This window comes from Aspergillus alliaceus (genome assembly GCF_009176365.1).
Source record: "Aspergillus alliaceus strain CBS 536.65 unplaced genomic scaffold BDW43scaffold_18, whole genome shotgun sequence".
NCBI lineage: Eukaryota > Fungi > Ascomycota > Eurotiomycetes > Eurotiales > Aspergillaceae > Aspergillus > Aspergillus alliaceus.
Window position 1 is genome coordinate 332796 of NW_022474701.1, and position 21805 is coordinate 354600.

The following is a 21805-nucleotide window of genomic DNA, read 5'->3' on the forward strand; positions in this document are numbered from 1 at the left end:
GAGTACCAACCGCGCTGAATAAAGAGATTAACTCCTAGCAATAAAAGAGAACTATTATCTTACAACCCCAATAGCCTGCTATGTCAAAAGAAAGCACAAAATAAAGGTCGGCTTATAATACCAAAATCCTCCTGGCCATCTATAGTACCCATCTTAACACCTTGCCCGATTGGGTCACCCACAGTTCATCCGTAGACTGGATATCTCTTAATCAACTCGCGGCGGAGATTTTGCCGATTCTGGTACCTCCATTGATTCTCATCGTTCCAGGTCTCCAAAATACAAAGCATACGTCTTCCATTTAGCGGTGGTGTGAAATAAAAGTAACAAAAGAGATTCTATGTCATACACAGAGTGTGCTCTTCTTGTGACTTTGCAAGCATGTTAGGCCGAGATGTGAGAAGCCTAAAACATGTGCATAAGTAGGTAGGTCATGGATCGAATCGATTTCTATTCCACCTCCTTTAGCTCAGCTCCAAGGTCGCCCTCCTTCAGAGAGTCAATCTTACTTACTTCTCCCTGTAGACCCTTGGTAATGGTGCCTTTATTGCGCCCCATCGCCAGTTTATATATGCAGGCGGGAAAGAACAAGAAAAAGATCAGGAGGCCCCATATACAAAGATGGAAGTTCTTCGATGATGAGACTTGATCCAAGGCCGACATTATCAATAGCTAGCTGTTTTAGTGGAAAGGGCAGACGAGATGACGTGGCAGCCTATTCTCTCAAACCATGTACAAGCTTCAGAAGACTCAAAGATCTATCGATATGAGCCTCGATCAAAACTAACCGAGGTGGTATTGGTTGGTGCTATAACAGGGTTTATACAGCAGATAGGTACGAAGAAAATAACCAAGCAGAAGAGGTAATAGGCTATCTACCAAGGCTATCTACCAAGGCAGATCATACCTTGTAGCCATTCGATGAGTGTCTGGATCACACGCAACGAAATCAATAATATCCTGAAGGGCAGATTTCGCACCGCTCTCATCATTATACTCGGAATCCGAGTAGCCATAGACGAGTCCATCAATAGCAGCCGCCCCTAGTAGATACCTTAATATCTCAGTATCCCCTTCTCCACTGGTCCAGCTCAAGACCGTCCCGAGTTTGCCCCGGTCGCGTTCCCAGCTTCCACACCGAAGCTCTGGGTAAAGATCAACCCTCTGGTTCAGCCGCAAGTTTCCAAAATCCATGATTCTCTGCTTCGCTGCAATAGCTGCATTTGTAGTATCATACCAACCCAAAACACTGCGCGTATCCTCAGCCCCCACCTCAAAACAACCGCTTCCTTCGCTTTTAGGGTGTCTATTATCACCTTATAGCTGCGACTACTTGCTGCTCCAGAGAATCCATACAGCACTTGTATACCCACTGGCTCCAGAATCTGTCGGGCTAAGTCCCGCAAGGCCTCGATAGAGCGCGGCCGATCCTTTCTGCAATAATCGGGATTCTTGATATCGAGCCACACAAAGGAGATACTATAACCGTTCTGGGCAATAAATTCAAAAATGTCCCGTGCGGTGGCGCCGGCGCTGAACAATTTCCCGTCATGGTATGCCTACCAACCGAAGTACCAGGCAGTGAGATCAATTTCCAGTGCATTCGCGCCGTGAGGAATAGCAGCGGTGACTGCTTCGGGTCGGAGAACTCGGTGTGCGGTAGCGTAGGTCGGTCGTTGGACGTCGACAGCATTGGAGGCGGCTGTTAGGCTGAGGACGAAGACCGCGCACGCAGTGCTAACAAGCGCCAAGAGGGAGAGCATCGCCGAAAGGACATAAGCCTATATGTAGAGGAAGAAATGTGGCTATCTAAGCCGAGAAATAAAAATGAATGAGAATGGTCTCTAGAGGTTCTAGATGCTCGGGGTTTATCGTCCTGATAACTCGTAGAGAAAGAAGGCCGTGCGAAACCACAAGGGTCGGTTTCCAACAGAAAAGTGTGGATTTATAGCTGGAGTGCAGGGTCGTCTCAATAGCTTACCTCTGTATTATGGTAACGTATACGTATGTCGATTTTTGGAGGTTTGACGAAGAATCTACAAGGCATCACGGCCGTGCTTGAAACACTGTAAAAGAAATTTACTACATAAGTCAACCCTGTCTCTGCAATACGGAAACCCGGATCAGAGACTCTCGGATTAGTTTACAAAAGCGGCTGGGCGTGTCTAGATTGGGGCTTGAGAGAGGAACTCAAGAGTATAAACATTCGCCAGGCGACCGGAAAACCCAGGCAACGATAGACCGTACGTGAACATCCTATTCGGTCATAGAACAGGTTTGATGAGTGTAGTTGACATTCATATCGGTGTTCTTAATCTCTAGTTTCTCTAGTTCACCCTCTTCACCCTCAACCTTCTTGATAGAGATCCATGATGCACAATATCTATCACAACTATCAGTTCGGAGTGAAGCTGCCTCCTACAACCTAAAATCGCGACCTAAGGGCTAACGGTCTTCTGGAACCCCGATAAGATTATCTATGCCTGATCTACTCAGTCCTGGAATATATCGATAGAGCTATAGTGCCACACCATTGGCGTTTTAAATAGACTCTTTGGACCGCTATTTGGAGCTGAGTGTTTCTCCATTTGCAATCTGTAACCCCTCTGGCCCGTTGCTGTTCTACCATCAAAAATTTTCAACTAATAAAATGAGCGACCACATACCGAAGTAGCGGCCTAAATTCTACCAACATAAATGCGTAGAGCAACTTCAGTACGCGCCCCGTAGAAGGCTTAGAAAAATGAAAATCTATGCAAGCTCAACCCTCAATAACCGCATATCACATCCATACAACCCGACAACCCAACCATGGAGTGGAACCAATAGGCCCCACGTTCTAGGTAAACTGCCTGCTATGCCACAAACTCTGGGTATGGCCAAGTTGTAAGATTCAACACGTAGTAAGCTCGGACATTGTATGAACACCCTCCCCCCCAAAGAAACACAATGAGGTTGTGGGACATACGTATCTTCAAGGGAACCATCTTGGCAAGTACCCAGTCGCCCCAGCCCCAGAAGTTTAGGGCGCTCAAGGGATGGTCAGCACATTTGCGCACATCTTCAGCAGAAGACCCTTCAGGAAGATCAGCAGGGATATAGTACATAACTCCGAGACGCCCTCAATTCTTCTTTAGTGGCATCCCGGCGTCGTTGTTTGGGGAAGCGAATGGGCCAATCATCGCCACCATCATCCCAACTGAGACGCATACTTAGGTTGAAATAACCACAATGCATTAAACGACGCAAGCAATCGTCGTTTTTCCGGTAACGACTCGCGAGGTTGCAGATTCCCCGGGCTGAAGTAGAACATCGATTGATCCATTACCTTTTTGGGTGCCTCAAATTTGGCTAGGCTAATGCCATCGAAGTCCATGATATGAGTATGTCAAGAGTGCTACGTGAGGTGCATTCGAAATCTAAGGATGTATTGATATTGGGGTACGGTTAAGTGCAGCTGACGCAAGGAGTGAAAGAGGGTAGTTAAGGTGTTCCGCCCTAACCTACTTACCGGTATAGTGGCTGCCACTTGAGTTAAGGCGTACGATTCGTCGTACTATACGGAGTACAATCCCGTCGCTCGACCAAGCATATTGTTTGTCTTTGGACAAATACATCCGCGATATTAAACCCAGGTATCTTAGTATCGTTCAGTGCCCAGTTAGAGTAAGTCTCTCGGTGGGGGGAAGGAAACGCTGGAATAGCGCCGAGGAGTACATAAGTAGACTGACGATATTATAAAACTCTCAGCCTCGCCCCCACCTTTAAATAGGTAGATGATCAACAGCGGCATGAACTTTACCACTGTGTACGAAAGATCGCATGCCACGATCACCGTGTCTGTTAGATAAGATCAGCGTCTCCGCGGACCATCCTCCTCTTCTCCTTCTGTGACTAGGTTTCTACAGTATCTGCGTCAACATGGGTCGACTTAACGAGTTCGCGGCCCATCGGTTTGATTATTTGATCGTCGGCGGAGGCACCGCGGGCTTAGCGGTCGCAGCACGACTCAGTCAACGCTCGGACCTAGTGGTTGGTGTGGTCGAAGCCGGTCCAGAAGCATTTGAGGAGAAAGCGATTAATATCCCCGGACTTTATGGCTCCACGATCGGCTCTCGGTATGACTGGCAGTTTGAGACGACGCCTCAACCTGGACTGGCCGGTCGGAGTCTGCCGTGGCCGCGCGGGAAAGTCCTTGGCGGCACCAGCGCGCTGAATTTCATGGCATGGAACCGTGGCAACATTCAGGATTATGATGCTTGGGAGGAGCTGGGGAATAAGGGATGGAGCTGGAATGATCTGCTGTACGTATTACAAGTTTCTGACCCTCCCCGATTGCGTGGCAGACTCTTTTGCGAGGTACATCTTGAGGTAGATGTCGGACTCTCACTGATTACTCAGAAGGCCATTCTTCCAACGCTCGGAAACATTCCACCCTCCTGACACCGCTCACCAAGATCAATACAAATCTTGCTATCAGGCAGCGGTACACGGGAAGGACGGTCCACTTCAGACTACTCATATTCAATCATACGGCCCATCACACCAATTCTGGCATGCGACGCTCAACCAGCTTGGCGTGGACACCAGTCCGGACAGTCTAGCTGGATCTAATAGAGGAGCCTGGAATATGATTTGCACCCTGGATCCTGCCAGCCAAACCCGGAGCTATTCGGCAAATGCCTACTACCGCCCAGTATCAGCGCGGCCCAATCTAATCGTCCTCACTGAGGCGATGGCCACCGAAGTTCTCATCAAAAAGAACGACGATGAAGGCGGATGGATTGCGACGGGCCTCGACATTCTCTGTGACGGTGAACAGAGGATGGTCCATGCTGCAAGAGAAGTCATCGTCTCGGCGGGAAGTGTTCAGTCTCCGCAGCTGCTGGAGCTGTCTGGCATTGGCAACCCGGACGTTTTAAAATCGGCTGGGATCTCTGTCAAAGTTGGCAACCGGAATGTTGGAGAAAACCTACAGGAGCATATGAGTGAATATTTCCCACCGTTCGCTCAAATCAAACCCACTGACTGGCAACGTAGTGACGGCAACAATTTTCGAAGTCTCGCCAGAACTACTCACCAGGGACGACATCCTCCGCGACAAAGCACTTCGGGAGGCCGCGGAACGTGAGTATGAAGAAACCCAGTCCGGGCCGTGGACAATTCTCCCTTGCTCAATCGCGTACTGTTCATTATCGCAGATCATTGACGAAAAGGAGGCGGCAGATTTGCGATCAAGAGCCGAATCCATAGCCAAGCAGACAGGCAAACGGCGCGATGAGATCCGAGCTCGCCAATTCCGGGATGATGTCAATCTGGGCCAGCTCGAGTACCTCTTTGACGTTGGCAACTGGAGTCCATATCTTACATCCGAAGAGGGCAAGAAATACGGAACGATGTTAATGATGCTTCAATATCCATTTTCTACAGGCTCCATTCACGTCCCACCCATGGAGTCTGGCCGTGTGACTATCCATGATAAGCCCATCATTGACCCAAAATATTACCTGGATTATGGAGATATAGATTTTGAGGTGATGAAAATGGGCCAGCGCCTAACGGAGCGGATCAGCACAACCCAGCCACTTTCCAACATCATTCGCTCGCGAGTCTTCCCTCCAATCAGTGAAGGAGTCGAATATGATGAGTTTGTTCGAAACTACACTATAACTGACTGGCATCGTAAGTCGATTCCGAGTATATTCGTCTCTAGAATGCTAACGACATGGCCAGCGGTCGGAACCTGCGCGATGGGGGGATCGGAAGGGGCGAGGTCCGGCGTGGTCGATGACCGTCTTCGGGTATTCGGTGTCAGAAGTCTGAGAATCATCGATGCGAGTATCATTCCCCTGCAGATTAGCGCACACATTCAGGCCACTGTATATGCGATTGCGGAGAAAGGGGCTGAAATGATCCTCGAAGATGCGGATCGGTACTAGTGTGCGAAGGAGATAGGTGTAATGATTGTACATTACTTTGCAAAACACTCAGTTTCCGAGATTGATATGATGAAGCCATTATGAGCCTGGCATCTACAGGTGAGCCCTATCAACATCGCTTCTTCCCAGGACGCCTATCCCAATTTTAGTCTCGTATTTGTCCACGAAGCATCGCATGGCCCTTTTAGCGCTGCTCAAAAGAAAGCTAGACTTTTCCACTTTGCACATTGCACAATGGGCTTATGGTAATACTGCAAGAATACATTGGGTTATGCGGGTTGCAAAAATAGCCACACCTTGGATAAGCTGAAACGCCGGCTCAAGAACAATTAACGCTACCCCCCCTCCACGCATCAAATGTCGGTAATACCGGTGGACGAATTTATGTGTGAACGAGATGTGGGCCTTAAAGACGTCAAGGTAGCCACAACGCCATTATTTCGAACGTAGCTTTATGGCTTACGTGCGGAAATAACGAGTCTTCAGCCATATCAAGCCGAGGGAAAACATCCACGGAAAACCCGCCGACCCAAGGTGGGGATCTATTTCACTCTTCCACGCATCCAGTGCAGCTCTCAATTCATTCCAGCACCACTGATGAGATGTTTCACACATGAGACTGAAGCGGGTTCGGCCTAGGCCTTGAGTTCACTGCTCTGGGAGTGGTACATTCTCGAAGGCTAGTGGTCTTTTACGGAAGCTCACTGGGGTTCATCCCGGCCAGGAGGCCCCTGATGGCGAAACAACGAGATTTGCTCTTCTCTCCTCTAACGTAAGGCCGGGTTTTCCGAATGTCGTCTTGCGGATACGGTCCCTAAAGCTCATCAGACGCTCTCTTACTACAAGAGCCATACAGTGCTTATAGGTACTCCTGACGCCATACTGTATCTCAGGAACGATATTTGCAAACCTAGCATGATGGCCTACTGCTACCGATGGGTAGTTTCACCGAAAATAAAGCCAAGGCAATGTTGCAGATGAAGACGTAGGACACCCCGCACGGAGCCTTTAAGATTCGGAATTAGACACCAATCAATGTCTGCTCATCGGCCGGAAAGGTCTTTAAAGACTTTTTTGACCACTACAAAGAAATCCTGAGCCGCGACCTATACATAAAACTTTTGGAATCTGGTGGTTAATCCACCGGGCTCAGTGAGTATCTAGCATAGAGACACCAAAACACCGCCACATCCAGCGGAGCAAGCGCTGATCAGCACAACTTCGTCGGTAATTAGCATAAGGTAATGGGGGGCGCTAAGCTCCAAAGAAACGCAGGAACCCCAGATCAACGTAATTCTTCCTCTTGATTCCCCCCAATGAGAGGAAGGAGGGGCATAATAATCCGGCCATAATTCGTGTGTCGAACCCTAATGCGGGTCCAACGTACGCGGCGCCAAGACAACTATATCTTCCAGACTTCACAAGAACCTCGATGGAAGTACCAAGGAAACACCGGCTTCTTTGAATTACGCATCCCCTTATAGAACAGTAGCCCACAGAGAGCATCGCCAGAATGATTGCTTTGTCTAGTGGGCCGATAGGGCCGACGACGATGTTATCTGGATGACGCGGTTTTCTGACGGCAGTTATATGCCCAGTGGCTGGCTATAAAGTCAAGGCCATCGCTGATGAGTCTGATGTATTATCAACCAACAAAAACAAATACCATCGGCCTTTTCAGTCGCTGTCGGCTTGGCAAATATCTGTGACAATATGCACTTTTCAAAGCTCCTACTGCTCTCCGCGGCCACCCTCTCGCTTGCGCACCCCGGCGAGAAGCACGATCCGCATGTACTCAAGCGTGAGATCCACGCTCGTGACGCTCTTGCTGCCCGTTCAAAGCGGGCCCTTGATGCATGTGCCAATACTGAACATGCAAAGCGACTACAGCAACGGACTGTCTCCCGTCGTGCCCGCACCGTCCGTGAGTTGCGCAATGCACGTGGCATCACTACCAGTAAGTTTTCTGTACCAGCAATTATTACTAGATTATTCCAAATTTTGAAGAACTGCTCACATGTCCATTAGGCCCGAAGAAGTGGCGCCGGTCCTCCGATGATCTAGAAAAGTGGGAGGCTGTCAACCATAACATGACTGGTTTGGTCGACATCTCTTCCGAGAACCCGGACGTCTCCATCTTTGCCGGCAACACCAGCGCCATTCTGGCTCCCACGATTACTGACGGTCCTTACTATGTGTGGGGGGAGATCTCCAGACAGCACGTAGTAGAGGATGAGTATTGCGACGGCGTAGATCTCTACTTGGAGGTCCAATATATTGATGTTGAAACGTGTCAGCCAATCAAGGGGGCCTACGTCGACATTTGGAACGCGAACGCGACTGGTGTGTACAGGTACGTCCTTACATCCGCCCTCAAAAGCCTTGCCATATACCATGGATTACTAACACGAGCTATAGTGGCATCTCTACCTCGGGCAACTACGCGGCTGGTGGATGGGATTCGACCTACTTGCGCGGTATCCAAGAAACCGATAGCGATGGCGTTGTATCTTTTCAGTCCATTTTTCCTGGCCATTACGACGGAAGGGCAACCCACACTCATCTTCTCACTCATCTAAATGCCTCGGTGAATGACAATAACGGTACGCTGGCTGTTGGGACCGGTACTGTTGCCCATATTGGTCAGCTGTTTTGGAACGAGGCGCTTCGCTCCGCTGTGGAAGACACCTACCCCTACAACACCAACACCCAGGACATCACTAGCAATGCGGATGATATGTGGTCCGTCGAGCAAGCGTCCAGCGCCTATGATCCCTTCCCGGATTACGTGTACCTTGGAAACGACCTGAAGGATGGTCTCTTCGCTTGGAAGCAAATCGGAATTAACGTCAGTGCTGATTACACTGACAACTCATACTACAGCATTGCTGCTTACTATGACGAGAATGGTGGCCACCAGAACTCCGACAGCGCTGCCTTTGGCGGCGGCCAAGAAGGTGGTATGCCCTCGGGCTCGGCCGCTCCTTCAGGTCCCATCCCGTCGAGCACTGCTGTTTAATCAGTTCTTGAAATTTGATCGCCCGTTCCGCGGAGCAGGATCCTTAAATAGCAACTCTGTTAGTATCAGTTGTTCTGCGGAAGCCTTTTCACTGCTTCTCTTCGTCGAACTCAGGCTACCATGTTGTCAGCTTTTTAAATGTCAGAATTATTTTATAACCTCTTGATTCAACTCCCACACTAATTAATTGTGTTGTGTTCTTTTGTTGATATGAGACTATATGAGAGCACGTGATCTCTAGCGCCTTTGGCCGATCACCGACTCAACCCCTGAAGGCTTGACCCATTAGATAGTAAGAAGCAGAGAGATAGCTATAGAGATAGAGCCGTCCATATAATTGAGTATCTACTGAAATTGCATCCGGTCCTCAAAATGCTATGTGAGTGTAGCTGATATAGCTTTATTCTGCCTTTCTTCCTCTGCGATCACAACATTTTGTAACCTCACTTCCGCCTCGTGTTCGTGGGCACGTGACACCCCATTGTGGCGATGCCACTCGTCTTTTACCTTCAATCTTATCTTAAGGATGACAACCTGTAACAATTTGAATGCTCTAACCTTCAACGCAAGTGACTTTCTTAATTCGAATATATGATTCTCATCACTGTTCTCTCATGTCTACCGAGCAATTTCAGAGAGTACTCGACACAGCAAATGAGTTGGATACCCAAATCTGCGAACTCGGGCAGAGTGTGTTCCAACTGCCGGTGTTTCTAAATGAGCAAAAGCTCTATCACGCACGGCGTCCTCATAAAAAATCCCGGGCCGGCTGCATAACCTGTAAGAAGCGGAGAGTTAAAGTGCGAATACCGTTTCGGCCCTTTAGATCGAAACTAATACTCGGGTTTAGTGCGATGAGAGTAAACCGTCCTGCACGAGGTGCCAAAGGTACGGCGCATTATGTAGCTACCCGCCTGTGGCTTCCGGCAAGGCCAATGTAGCAGCTGCCATCTCAAAACCGGATAGCGTCATGTCTTCTTTATCTTTGAGCGACATGACGAGTCGGATAGAGGACATATTGAAGTCGGATCAGGGCTTCAATGCTTCTCTCATCGAGCCGAATTCTGCTCATCCCATCAGCGTCCTTGCCTTTCAACACTTCATCAACTCCTCCACTCAAACAGTGGGCAATCCATCCATCCGAGCGGTTATGAAGAGCGACATGATTCGTGTTTCATTTACAGTAAGCCCAAGCCCCTTTCTGAACCTTACGCGAACGGGTGCTGATGAAGGGATGCCCTCCCAGAGCCCATACTTAATGTACACAATACTTGCAGTTGGCACCCTTCACCTCAATCGTATCTCGCCCGACAATAAGATGCGGCGGTTCGCGGAGACTTACTTTTGGCAACGAGCGATCAAGCTGTACCAGGCAGCACTTACCTCCAAAGTGACTCGACAAAATGTCGATTCCCTTCTCTCGACATGCATGTTCATGGGCCTTATCACTCTTTGTCCTGAAGACATGAAGCCAACTGACTCCTGGGTTTTATCCGATAAGCCGGATGCAATGAACTGGCTTTGCTTACAGAGTGGTCTCCGATGTATCATTAACCTCGCAGGGTCGTACGTTGATTCCAGCATTTGGGGTTCGGCATTCCAGCAAGCCCACAAAGAAGAGATCCAACTTTACGAGCAAGGTATTCAAGTGGGTCGGGACGGCCTCGATCCCGACCTGGCTGATCTCTGTGGGGTTGACGAATTTACGTCGGCCAAAACAAATCCATACTACGAGCCTCTCAGGCTCTTGGCCGCCATATTTGGGCTAGAAAGAAATTTCAAGAATTCGGCGCAATGTGCCACTTTTATGGGGAGGCTGGAGACCGATTTTCTTGCTCTTTTGAGGATCAAAGATCCAGCGGCGCTTTTGATTCTGGTGCAATGGATGGGTCTAATGTGTACCCTCTCTCATTGGCAGCCATGGAGTGAAGGCCGGCTGAGGTGTGAGGCCATCGCGATCTGTATGTATCTAGAGCACAGCCCGGACCCCAGGGTATTGCGTCTTTTGGAGTTCCCGGCCAGTGCATGTGGGTATCCCCTACTGAACGATTCATGATGCACAACAGTAATCGTCCCAGGACTGTTTGTATATATCTAAAGTTAGGAGATACCCGGTTTTAATTCCAAGATAGATTCGCAACGGCCTGCTGTCCATGTAACGGTTGACTTGATTTTCCGGTTTAATGGCTGCACGTTTTCGTAGGCCACATTTGGTGATTCTTAGAATCCTGAATCAGGAACTTCATACTTCTCCAGGAAGGTCTCATTGCATTACAATTCTCATAAGTGCGTACTCGGAAACGGGAGCCATTTTATACAGGATGTGGATTCCCTTCGGGTCAGTTGAAGATATATATTTATATATATTTTAAACCGAGGTGAAGACATAAGTATCATATATCGACGTAAGATAATATGTACTGAAAAACGCAGCTATCAATATTCGGTTAGGAGATTACAGATATGAAATCAAGGATTCTAAAAGGTGTTTCAGAATCATTATTGTTGTGATCTCAGGAGAAAGATGGCAGAATGAGGCTGTATCAGCTACACGTACGTAGCCTACTGAGGATCGGATGCCATTTCAATAGATGCTCAATTCCATGGACGGCTGTATCAACTACCTTAACCGCTTCCTTATCTCTCTCACTAATGGGTAAAGCCTTCAGGGGTTTGGTTTGGTTTGGTTTGGTTACTATTTAACGTCACTCGGCGGTAGACCGCGGCAAAAACATTTAGAGGGCCGGGCGGAGGGCGGGACTTTACTTGCCCTCGCCTGACCCTCATCGGGCTTTATTTACATAAATAATTCGCAACCTTTTCTATTTAGAATATATAAAATTACCGGTTTTATCTAAATATAATACTATTACTTATAGCTATTTAATTAATTTATTAATTTATTGAGCTACTTCATTACTATTAATAGGTAATCTTAAGAAATTTTAATATATTCTTAGACTCGTTAGGCCCAGCCCACGAAACCCGGCCCAACCCGCCAAGAAATGGGATAGGATAGGATGGGAAGGGGAATGGGAATGGGAATCCCAATCCTAATTTTTAACATGGGATGGGATCCCATCCGGTTTAATCTTAAAACGGGATTCCCGTATTTATCTTGGCATTATTTTGGGATTTTGGGTTGGGACAGGATTCCTATTTCCTATCCTAAAATCCCAAAATCCCATCCCATCCCGAAATCCCGGGGATTATCCCGTCCCAACGGTCAGCCTAAGTCCAATACTGTTAAATACTATTTAAATAACGTAGTAGACTTTGACACTACTGCTCTTTTCTATCAGCACCTATTAAATAAAGTAGTGTAAAGGGAGTTCTGGTTTATGACTCTCCTTGCAGACAATACCACTTCTCTAGGTCTGATAGATAAATATAAATACTGTATTACTAGTGATCCTGAAGTTTAGTGCGTACAGAGAGTCTGCTAATCTCTTACTGAGGCTGTCTATTAAAGCAAGTACCGAACTGAATAGTAAACTCACTGAACTTTAACAGAAGACAAAGAGAATAAATTATTAGCAGTATTTTCAAAATGCTGATATAATTCTTTTTAACCAGTGATATAAGAATAGTCCATAATGCCAGGAAAGTAAGGTTCTGGACCACTCTCCCTATCACTACCAGATCCCGGAACACACAGAGCTGGTTAATTTGCTTTTCTATACTTACCCGCAAAGACAGAGGAAGAGACTTTTCTTCATTGGTTGAGGTATATTTGGCCTCCTGGTCCGGTGGTAGTGCTAGAAGAAAGCGCCCCGTAGGGGAAGGCAAGCGGCAGTGGCAGCCGTGCCCTAACCGCAACCACCCCTAGTATCCCTAAATATCAACACTATCCCAGAAAAATATAACCCGTTACAATGCCTGTTTTGCCTGGCAGACCAGAGACTACCGCCTCTTAACTGTGAAAAGAGAAGAGCAAAATTAATAAGCTCTGGGACCATATCAAGAATCTACATAGGGAAGAACTCGCCGCATTCGATTCTGGCACTCAATGCTGTGGGTTATGCGGTATGAAAAGCGTCGATTTTGTCCCTTCTAGTGTGCCTGCTTTCAAGAATCATACCCAGGCCGCCCATGGTATCCGGCTTCGGGCATGACATGTGCCTTACCTCATAATATCGCTAGCCAACTTGTATCGAATACCTCCATTTTATGCCTCAGATTGATATGGAATAGGTATCTGTGTGCATGATGTATCGCATGGATAAATTACCTGTTTTGAAGTGATCTTTTGCCTAGCAATCTTATATCTGGACGTTGTATCGTTGTCTTTTTTTGGATAGCAGCCGCCTGAACGTGTAAGGTATAGGGATATAGATTTAATCCATTCTTTCGAATCACGTTTAGTCTACTTTATGTCTCTTTGTGCCACCTATTTATAAGTCCTATAGCTTTTTCTTGCCTCTACCTACAGGCTCGAAACGTCTCGTTATGGGTGAAATGGAGGAAAGCTTATTGTCCTGAAGGTTTGGGGATTAAACCAAACTGGTGATTCTTGTTTATAGCCTCATCAATGTGGCTCTACTCGAGACAGAAACTATGGTGCATTACTAAGAATATAAAATAAACTATAAACCCAACACCCGTGTAACGTACTCAACGAGAGCAAAGAGAAAAATGAAGCAATGTTGCCCTTCTTTCACTTATCAGTAAGCAATAGCTCGATAGCTTATCCCCCTTTCTGCATTAGAATTGTAGTTCTGTCTACAAAGAGAAAGCTTCTTTGTGTTGTATTCAATAGCAGGATGGAATTAAATATCAGAAGGCGGAGATATGTCGGTCCATGCTGAGTCGGAAATGTACTTGTAGATCATGGCTATCCCGTGCGAGCTTGGGACGCTGGTATCCCTTAGGCCGATCACTTGGCAGGATAGTTATTCACCATTCACCTCCTATAGGTTACAATTCAATCAGAGTTACGCTAAAGGTAGCTAATATTGCGCTGCTTTACGTCTCATTGGCTTTCCACGCCCCCTGCCGTATATAGAGGTATTCCACTGCCCTGCCCACGCACTACTCAGCTCTCAAGAATTTATCATCAAAAAGGGGGTCTCCAATCCCGTATGAAGACCCAAAGACCCAGTTCAATGAGAGCCACGCCTAAGTCCCACCTCCGTGCTAGAGAATGTAGCCCCTCGCCTCTGGTTTCAGCTGTGACTTTCCGGTCCTGGTGTATGGATTATCCACCATCCCTCCATGGTTTTAAATAGAGGTGAGTACCCCAATAGCCCGTCTGCGAAGAACAGTTACATCCCAGAGACATAAAATCTGGCGATATGAGGAGCTTGATGTAGTTTTTCGTATCCCTGATGCTTGGGCTTCTTGCACTTGCATCAGATGATAATCCTGAACTCCCATCAAAAGGTTCTTTCTACACACCAAAAGCCCCCAACTAGACCGACGAGGACCCAGGCACAATCCTAGATTATCGCAGGGTAACTATCGATATGCATATCCTTCCCTTCGGAGATATTAAATTCGAGGCCTTCCAACTGCTCTATGTAACCCATGAGCTGGACAAAAACAACGAAACCCAGGAGCTGGACAAAAAGAAGGCCACATCTGTCACGACGATTATCGTCCCGCAAGGAGCCAACACCAGCCGGATTCTGTCTTACCAGATTGCCTACGATTCGCCCGATATCAACTGCTCTCCCTCCTACGGGTTGCAGAAAGGCGCCAATAAGGAGGCAGTCTGCATACAGTGTGAGTTGGACTCGTAGTAGGGGTGGTAACGCCCTGCGAAACCCAGACCAGCAAAGGTTGCAAATGCGAAATATAGCAAACCTTCATGATAGGTAGCGATTGCTTGTTAGACTGATATACAGATATAATTAAAGGGTACTAAATGGAAACGGGCCTGGACATGGATGTTGTCTCAATCTATATGCTCTATCATCGGTATTGCAGTTCGAGGGTCGTTGTCTACAATCCGAATACATCATGCCCTGTAGCTAAAATTTTAGTTGCATGCAGAACTCAGTATGAATACCAGGGTAGCAAAGGTAGCAGGTAATATTTAATGTTTGCTAATGATATCAGGAGCCCTATCTCTATTCAAAGAATGTGTCTTGTGGGACCATACGTATGTTAGATATTGACACAATTATCTAATATTCAAGAAGACACACTCATAAAGTTGCCTTCTCGGTTTACCCGGAAAGAGCAAAAACCACAAAAGCCTTAATGCCTAATATATTAGGGTTACACTCCAAGCACAGTGAATGCTTAATAAAGTTAGGCTCTATAGTTTGTTTATATGCTATCCAACCTAGCGAGAACATCTTCGCCTTACAATGATCTGGACACTATTGCATGCATGCATGTCTAGCGCTAAACTTTAGTGCTTCCTGCTTCTCCATGCGGTCCACCACACCCTATACCCTCTTGCCCAATTTATGCACGAATCACAGCGAGGATATACTCATTGTGGGATACAGTGAGGTGGCAGTTATGTACAGGCAGAGATGGCCTAAAGATGTCGCGGTAGCCTAACCATTACGGCACACACATGTCATGGTCATGAAAATTGATTGAAATATGACAACTGATTAGGACGATCTAGTAGGTAGTATCTAAATGAGGAAGAGGAGGATTAGAAAGCGGCGGTGGAACCGGCATGGTAAGTGTACGGTAGGGCCGGGCAACGGATAGAGCAAAGGAGATATGGTTAGGTAGGAGTAAAGTTTGATTGCCAAATGCAGAAGATCGAGACAGGAGTCATGACGTACGTTGAACTACAACGAACCCAATTATTCTTTATATATTTGGGATTTGTTCCTAGTAGGTCGCTGCACAACTCAGAGTCGTTAACTTTACAAAAAGGTTTGATCTTAAGAAGCATCTTTCTAGCACAATCCCAACTACAATGCGGTTTGCACCAATTTCTATTCTGGCTACTGCACTGCTACCTTCTGCCTTTGCACGACTCTTGGTTAAGGGAGTAAACCACGTCTCTAGATGCTACCAATGAAAGTTGGCTAATATTTACTAAGGCACTCTGTACAGTGAACCTAATGCGAATGGCTACAAACAAGTAGTACATATTGATGGTAGATGCCGAAAACTGAATCCTCGTCTGTAAGTTTCAATAACCTTAGTAGCATGGCTTCTTTTAATACTAAGGAATTCTGCACAGAGTCGAAAATTTAGGGTCCCTATATGTTGAAGAGGGCGCCTTTTGTGATCTTTTTGAGTATGTGTTAGCCCTGATTCAAAAACTAGATAAAGCTGCTTACTCGCTTTAGGGATACACACTGTGAGAAATACGTATATGAAGTCGAACCAACCGGGGAGGATAATCTCCTTGGTTCAGGTGTCGGATATATCTCTAATGCAGTTCGCTGTGGCTATTTCAATGATGTCTATAGGATACAAGGGTTCTGAGTAGAGCCTAAAGAATGGTTCGGCGACTGGGTTACTCTTTTCTTCCACGTGGATGCAGAGACTTCAATTCGGGATATGTGCCAGGTATTCAGATAAGATGATAGGATGTGCCACTTTTTTCTGCTTATGCTTATAATGAACCTTATATTGCAACCCCTAGTTCTGCTTATACCATTGGATTCCGTCTATGATATTGTGGGGATGGCAAGCTTTCGTGAGAGTTCAAAAGTCCAAGCAAAGCAAACGACTACACGTTGCCGTTGCCCAAGTAATCTTTGGTATCACAGTGTCTGCATTGGTCTCCTTTTGCACGAAGGGCACATACCCTTAAGACAGCAAAGACCTAATTGACGCCTACAAGGTTGGTTTCAAGGCGTGGTGGGGCATAGCTGAAGCCGCCATGCATTACTACATTTACATCCCCGGGGTTTCCGCAGCCACCGCGAACTACCATGGTACCACGTATGAGTTCAACATGATGGATGATCACAAGACGGTCACAAGTATTCCAACAAATCAATTTGTGCGTATTTTCATGTAAAGAGGACAAAGTTCCATGAATAGAGGCCCTTACCCATTGTCTCAAGATTTACACCATTCGAGTATGAAACCATATGCATATGTCACGGCTAGGGGAGAGTATTACATCTTATAGATGGGGACTGATCCGAAAGGAGCGAGTGTAGATGTGCCTTCAAACTTGCGGGCCTAGAATCTTCTAAGTAGGATGGTTTGGATCCTCAACCACAGAAGAAATGCTTTGAAACTTCGTTGCCGAATTATTGGCCTTTTGACTCTAAGCAATTTCCGGCAGTAAAGTTGAAATTTAGCTCGAAGTTGTGTATGTCATAAGTGGGTCTAGGTCGGCTAAATGAGCCTGTCTAATCAATGTATGATAGCTGAACAGAGCGGACCCCGGACTATAAAGTGCGGGATATTCAGTAACAAAATGATGAATCCCAATCCAGGACAGTCCCAACCCATTATTTATATCTGAAAATGAAGACTTTTGCGCCTCTTCTTCCTCTTCTTAGCATCGCCGCCCCTGTTCTCTCTTCTGTGTTATCACCTGCCGACGTTCTAAGTGAAGACGTAATAGTGCAGCTGGCAAACGACTGGACAGGCGCTAATGCCAACGCTACTATCTCACCTGACGGCTCAAAGCACTCAATCCAGGATCTCTGGGGTAAATCTGACCTCGTCGGAGATGACGGTGAAGTCTATGCCACGAGTGCATCACTTGTGAAGTTTGAACAAGGCACAGCATGTCGTATTGTGCAGAAGCCCAATGTGAACATTATTATGCACTCACAAATGACCTGGGTATTCTTGGATCGCGGGGCATGGGTGAAGTTGGACAATGCAATTTTACAGTGTGTTGATGTCAATCAGACTCCTTATAGAGGGGATCTGTAGGTGCACTTTCGAAAGAGGTTTTCATGTCATGTATACAATATACTGTTGTCTGCAGTTCTTGGCGTGGCCTTCATCAGTATAAGCCACCCTATATTTTCTCGCAATATAGGTCATCATACCATTGTTCTTTTTTAGTGCAGACAAAATAAGTGCATAATGCTTTGAATTATGTAGTTAATGGCACAAGATTGTCTTTGATGTGAGCATGTCAGTGCTGTCACACTTGCACTCAATAGTTTATTTCTCATTCTACAACTACTAGACTAAGGAGTGAATTTCTCACTGCATTATTTATCGCCTGTATAGGCTAGAATTACAACCACCCCTTTTCAGATATTTAACACACATGACTTGGTATACATTGTGGGCCTAACATCATAAGGGGGTGCAGTATACATTGTGGGTCTGGTTCTGGGTCCCTGTCGTCAACCCTACACTGTCTTGTTGTTTCAAAGTATGCATTTTAAGGCAGCTAACATTCCAGGTCTCCAATATATTCGTCATAAAACAGCAGAAGATTCAAATGACATATTGCCACCTGCAATGACATAAGTGATCATGTAAGACGTCATTACTCTCTTGCTAGAGATTCCACATAGATCCGTGGCGCTGTCCTTTGCCATTTCCGGAGATAGGGTTTGTTTCAGAGCGAAAAGCAAATATATGAGTAGTTCATATTAATGCATAATACGCCCTTTTACCTTGCAATCTATCATATTACCTCTTGGGTTTTGCAATATCTTCTACTACACAAACATCGCTATTTATTAACGTTACGATGGACAGAAACAGCCTGATTGAGAAATACAAGGTAGCCCACTTTTACAAGTTTGTATGTTTCTAAGTTTACAATGTGACAGAACTGCCCAAACGTTGATATGGTTGATATATTTATAAGAACATTTAAAGATTTTGTATGTAGCACACAGTGGCTCTTTCCATATATTCACACATGAAATCACTGACGCATTTCTCTGGCAGGACAAGGACATCAACGGTGAGCCGCGCCGTAGGAAGCCTTATGGGGTTCTAATAAATTTATATTAGGAACGATGAATGCAGACGAATACAGAACTATGGCAAGAGAGGTTTTCGGCGATGGACTGAGTGATCAAGCAATTCAATTTTCCTTTCAAAAGTTAGATAGAGATCACGATGGCCAGCTTTCTTTTGATGGTAAGTTCTATTCCTATGGGTATTCTTAAAGTCATTGTTCGATCAACTTCATACTCATAGCTCTGAACAGAGTATATGGATGGCTGCATGAACCTGGAATAAGCAGTAAAGTCCGGAGGAGAGTGGCATGGTCTCGCTGTGTTATCGCTTCTCGTGTCATGTATTGTGTTATAGCTTGTCTATAAAGAAGTTATAACTACTAAATTAAATCCCAGTATTCAACTTGTTTGTACTCTTCTAATTATCAAGTATACATACTTAACAGGCCTGGTCTTTTGAACTTGAGCTATTCACGGCTTAGTATCGCATCTCGCTCGGACCTTAGATTAGGTCACCCCTCGGCATTGTCGCCTCTTGTTACTGAATCATAGAGGATTCTATCATTCAGATTTGACCCTCGCTACGCAAGAGCAGCTAACTGGTTACAGAGCTCCTGCCTGAATACCCAGGCGTAACAGTAATTAAAAAGGTTATTATAGATATTATAGATTTTATAAACAGCAGATCCTGTATTTTTTAAGAGACAGTAGATAATAATATAAAATAGAAAAAGAAGCTCCTTAAGATATTTAACGTATTTCACTAGCGAGCGCCGCACACTAACGAGCGCCGCACCTCTTCAAAAATCTACGCGTTGTTTTACCTTCCTTAATTCAACCACCCGCCATGCCTCCAAAAGCGCGTCAAAACCGAAGAGAATTAATCGAGCAGGAGGATAGAATCCTGCTAGCAGTTTCTGCTTTTAAAAAGCAAGAAATTCACAGTATTTATAAAGCAGCTCGCATTTATAATGTCCCTAAAAGAACTTTACAGCGATAACTTAATGGAATAACTTCCCGCTCAGAAACACGCGCCAATAATTATAAATTAACTTAGAATAAAGAGAATTCACTTGTACAATAGATTCTATTACTGGATTAACGTGGAGCGTCTTCTAGACTATCAGATATATAAGAAATGGCTAATCTTCTTCTTGCTGGCCGCGGTACTATATCTATTTAATCAGTTAGAGTAAACTAGACTACAAATTTTATTAAATGCCATAATAAAGTAAAATCTTGCTTTTCTTGATAATATAATTATTGACGTGCTAAATGTAAAGATTCTAAAGCAATTAAAAAGTAGTTTAACCGCGTATAAATCACTATAATACAATATAGGATTGTACAGAAAGATATCTATAATTTTGATAAAACTGGCTTTACTATAGATCTAGTAGCTAATGCTTGAGTAGTTATGAGAGCTGATTACTATAGAAAAGTGCTTCTTATATAGTTAGGTAATCGGGAATGGATTACTTTAATTAAATATATTAACTCTACTGGTTAGGCGCTTTCTCTATATATTATCTTTAAAGGGAAGGTCTGTATAGAGAGCTGGTATTAAGATTTAAAGTTTCTATCTAGTAGCAGAATTGAAGTTAGTCCTAATGGATAGACTACTAATAAGATAGGCCTTCACTGGCTTAAAAATCTCTTTATTCCTATAACTACTAGCTGTATAACTGGGAAATACTGTCTTCTAGTTATGGACAGCTATAGCAGCCACCTTATATCTTAATTTAATCAAGTATATAGTGAGAATAATATTATTTCTATCTATATACCTGCACATTCTTCTAATAAGCTCCAGCCTTTAAATATAGGCTGTTTTTGGTCTCTAAAAGATGTGTACAGTACCTTAGTGTAGTAGAAAATACGCTTAGGAGTCAGCTATATTAATAAGCTTAACTTTCTAAAAATCTTTCCAGAAGCTCGCAAAAGCGCTTTTACAGCAGAAAATATTTAGAATAGCTTTATAGATACTGGTCTAGTTCTATTTAATCCAGATAAAGTGCTTAGTAAGTTAGATATCTAACTAAAGACTTCTATACCACGAGATAGTTAATTAACCAATTCAGCGCCTAAAATACCCTATACTACTAGATAGCTAGAGAAGCAGGTATCTACAGTAAGAAAACTGCTTAGAAAACATATTTAAAGCCCTTTATCTTCACTAGAAAAGCAATTAGACAAGATTATTAAAGGTTATGAATTAATACTTAATGAACTTGTTCTTGCGCGGGAAGAAATACGCAAACACCGCGCTAATAATAAATAGGAAGGCCAAAAGCAGAAGTAATCTAATAGACAGCTAGCTATTGCAGAGGGCCTATCTTTTCAGGAAGGCCTAGAGCAATTTCAGCGCAAGAATGAGGTCTATGAAGCTCAGGATACTATCTGTATAGATCCAGCTCTCTCTATAGTTGGGCCGCGTATACGAGCCCCCCCAACATGTTCTAATTGTCATGTTCAAGGACATACTAGAGTTAGATGTCCTAATCCACTTAGTAATTAGTTTTTATATAGAAATGCAATTGTTTGGTTGATAAAAGGCTCTATTTAGCCCATGGGCAGAAATCGGAGTGGAGGTGCGGCGCTCGTTAGTGTGCGGCGCTCGCTAGTGAAATACGTTAAGCTATCTCTACTTGACTAAGATAGATTAAAGATAAATTTAAATTATTGCTATTCTAATAAAGAATAAGCTTTAATAGACTAATAAAGCTTCAGTCTATTATTATTATTATTATTATTAATCAATTTTAACGTCCGTATCGAGCCGTTGGCTATGACAGACACATGTGTCTAGGAGTGACTTAGGCCACTGCCTCTAAATGGTCCCTGGGGGCTCTATCAGCCTCCTCTATCGTCTGTGTGTTCATTCTAATCCTTTTCCTCACCCGAGCTGCCTATCTGCGCCAGAGCCTTTAGGCTATGCCCTCCTCAGTGTTTATTGCTTGCTGGGCGTTATCTAGGCGTGCCTAGATTGCCCTTTCTATTAACCTTCTCCTCTACTTTCCGCTTTATCTACC

The 21805-nt window shown here is 45.0% G+C and overlaps 6 protein-coding genes across 6 annotated transcripts; 5 read left to right on the plus strand and 1 right to left on the minus strand.

The window, feature by feature from the left end:
- Positions 1-888: 888 nt before the first annotated feature.
- BDW43DRAFT_299841 (uncharacterized protein) lies at positions 889-1763 on the minus strand (the record flags this gene model as incomplete). The annotated part of the gene is made up of 3 exons (XM_032044791.1): positions 889-1272; positions 1317-1533; positions 1564-1763. The coding sequence occupies 3 exons, from the start codon at positions 1761-1763 to the stop codon at positions 889-891; spliced, it is 801 nt and encodes a 266-aa protein (XP_031901016.1).
- A 2052-nt stretch (positions 1764-3815) lies between these two features.
- Positions 3816-5939, plus strand: BDW43DRAFT_319016 (GMC family oxidoreductase; the record flags this gene model as incomplete). Its single annotated transcript, XM_032048809.1, has 4 exons — positions 3816-4304; positions 4405-4988; positions 5041-5682; positions 5734-5939. Exons 1-4 carry the CDS (start codon positions 3922-3924, stop codon positions 5937-5939), a joined length of 1815 nt encoding a protein of 604 aa, XP_031901017.1. The 5' UTR covers positions 3816-3921.
- A 1194-nt stretch (positions 5940-7133) lies between these two features.
- BDW43DRAFT_319018 (intradiol ring-cleavage dioxygenase) lies at positions 7134-8958 on the plus strand (the record flags this gene model as incomplete). Its single annotated transcript, XM_032048810.1, has 3 exons — positions 7134-7896; positions 7968-8292; positions 8358-8958. The coding sequence occupies exons 1-3, from the start codon at positions 7653-7655 to the stop codon at positions 8956-8958; spliced, it is 1170 nt and encodes a 389-aa protein (XP_031901018.1). The 5' UTR covers positions 7134-7652.
- A 470-nt stretch (positions 8959-9428) lies between these two features.
- On the plus strand, positions 9429-11130 carry BDW43DRAFT_274510 (Zn(II)2Cys6 transcription factor). Its single transcript, XM_032041732.1, has 3 exons — positions 9429-9758; positions 9809-10141; positions 10205-11130. The coding sequence occupies exons 1-3, from the start codon at positions 9573-9575 to the stop codon at positions 11012-11014; spliced, it is 1329 nt and encodes a 442-aa protein (XP_031901019.1). The 5' UTR covers positions 9429-9572; the 3' UTR covers positions 11015-11130.
- Positions 11131-14423: 3293 nt separating this feature from the next.
- Positions 14424-16362, plus strand: BDW43DRAFT_310539 (uncharacterized protein; the record flags this gene model as incomplete). The annotated part of the gene is made up of 4 exons (XM_032046961.1): positions 14424-14682; positions 15972-16056; positions 16115-16171; positions 16224-16362. The coding sequence occupies 4 exons, from the start codon at positions 14424-14426 to the stop codon at positions 16360-16362; spliced, it is 540 nt and encodes a 179-aa protein (XP_031901020.1).
- A 999-nt stretch (positions 16363-17361) lies between these two features.
- BDW43DRAFT_310540 (uncharacterized protein) lies at positions 17362-17778 on the plus strand (the record flags this gene model as incomplete). Its single annotated transcript, XM_032046962.1, has 1 exon — positions 17362-17778. One exon carries the CDS (start codon positions 17362-17364, stop codon positions 17776-17778), a length of 417 nt encoding a protein of 138 aa, XP_031901021.1.
- Positions 17779-21805: the final 4027 nt, after the last annotated feature.

Coding starts and splice junctions, on each gene's coding strand:
- BDW43DRAFT_274510 (XM_032041732.1), top strand. CDS start 9,573: ATGTCTACCGAGCAATTTCAGAGAGTACTCGACACAGCAAATGAGTTG. Junction 9,759..9,808: donor GTAAGAAGCGGAGAGTTAAA/GTGCGAATACCG, acceptor ACTCGGGTTTAG/TGCGATGAGAGTAAACCGTC. Junction 10,142..10,204: donor TGATTCGTGTTTCATTTACA/GTAAGCCCAAGC, acceptor ATGCCCTCCCAG/AGCCCATACTTAATGTACAC.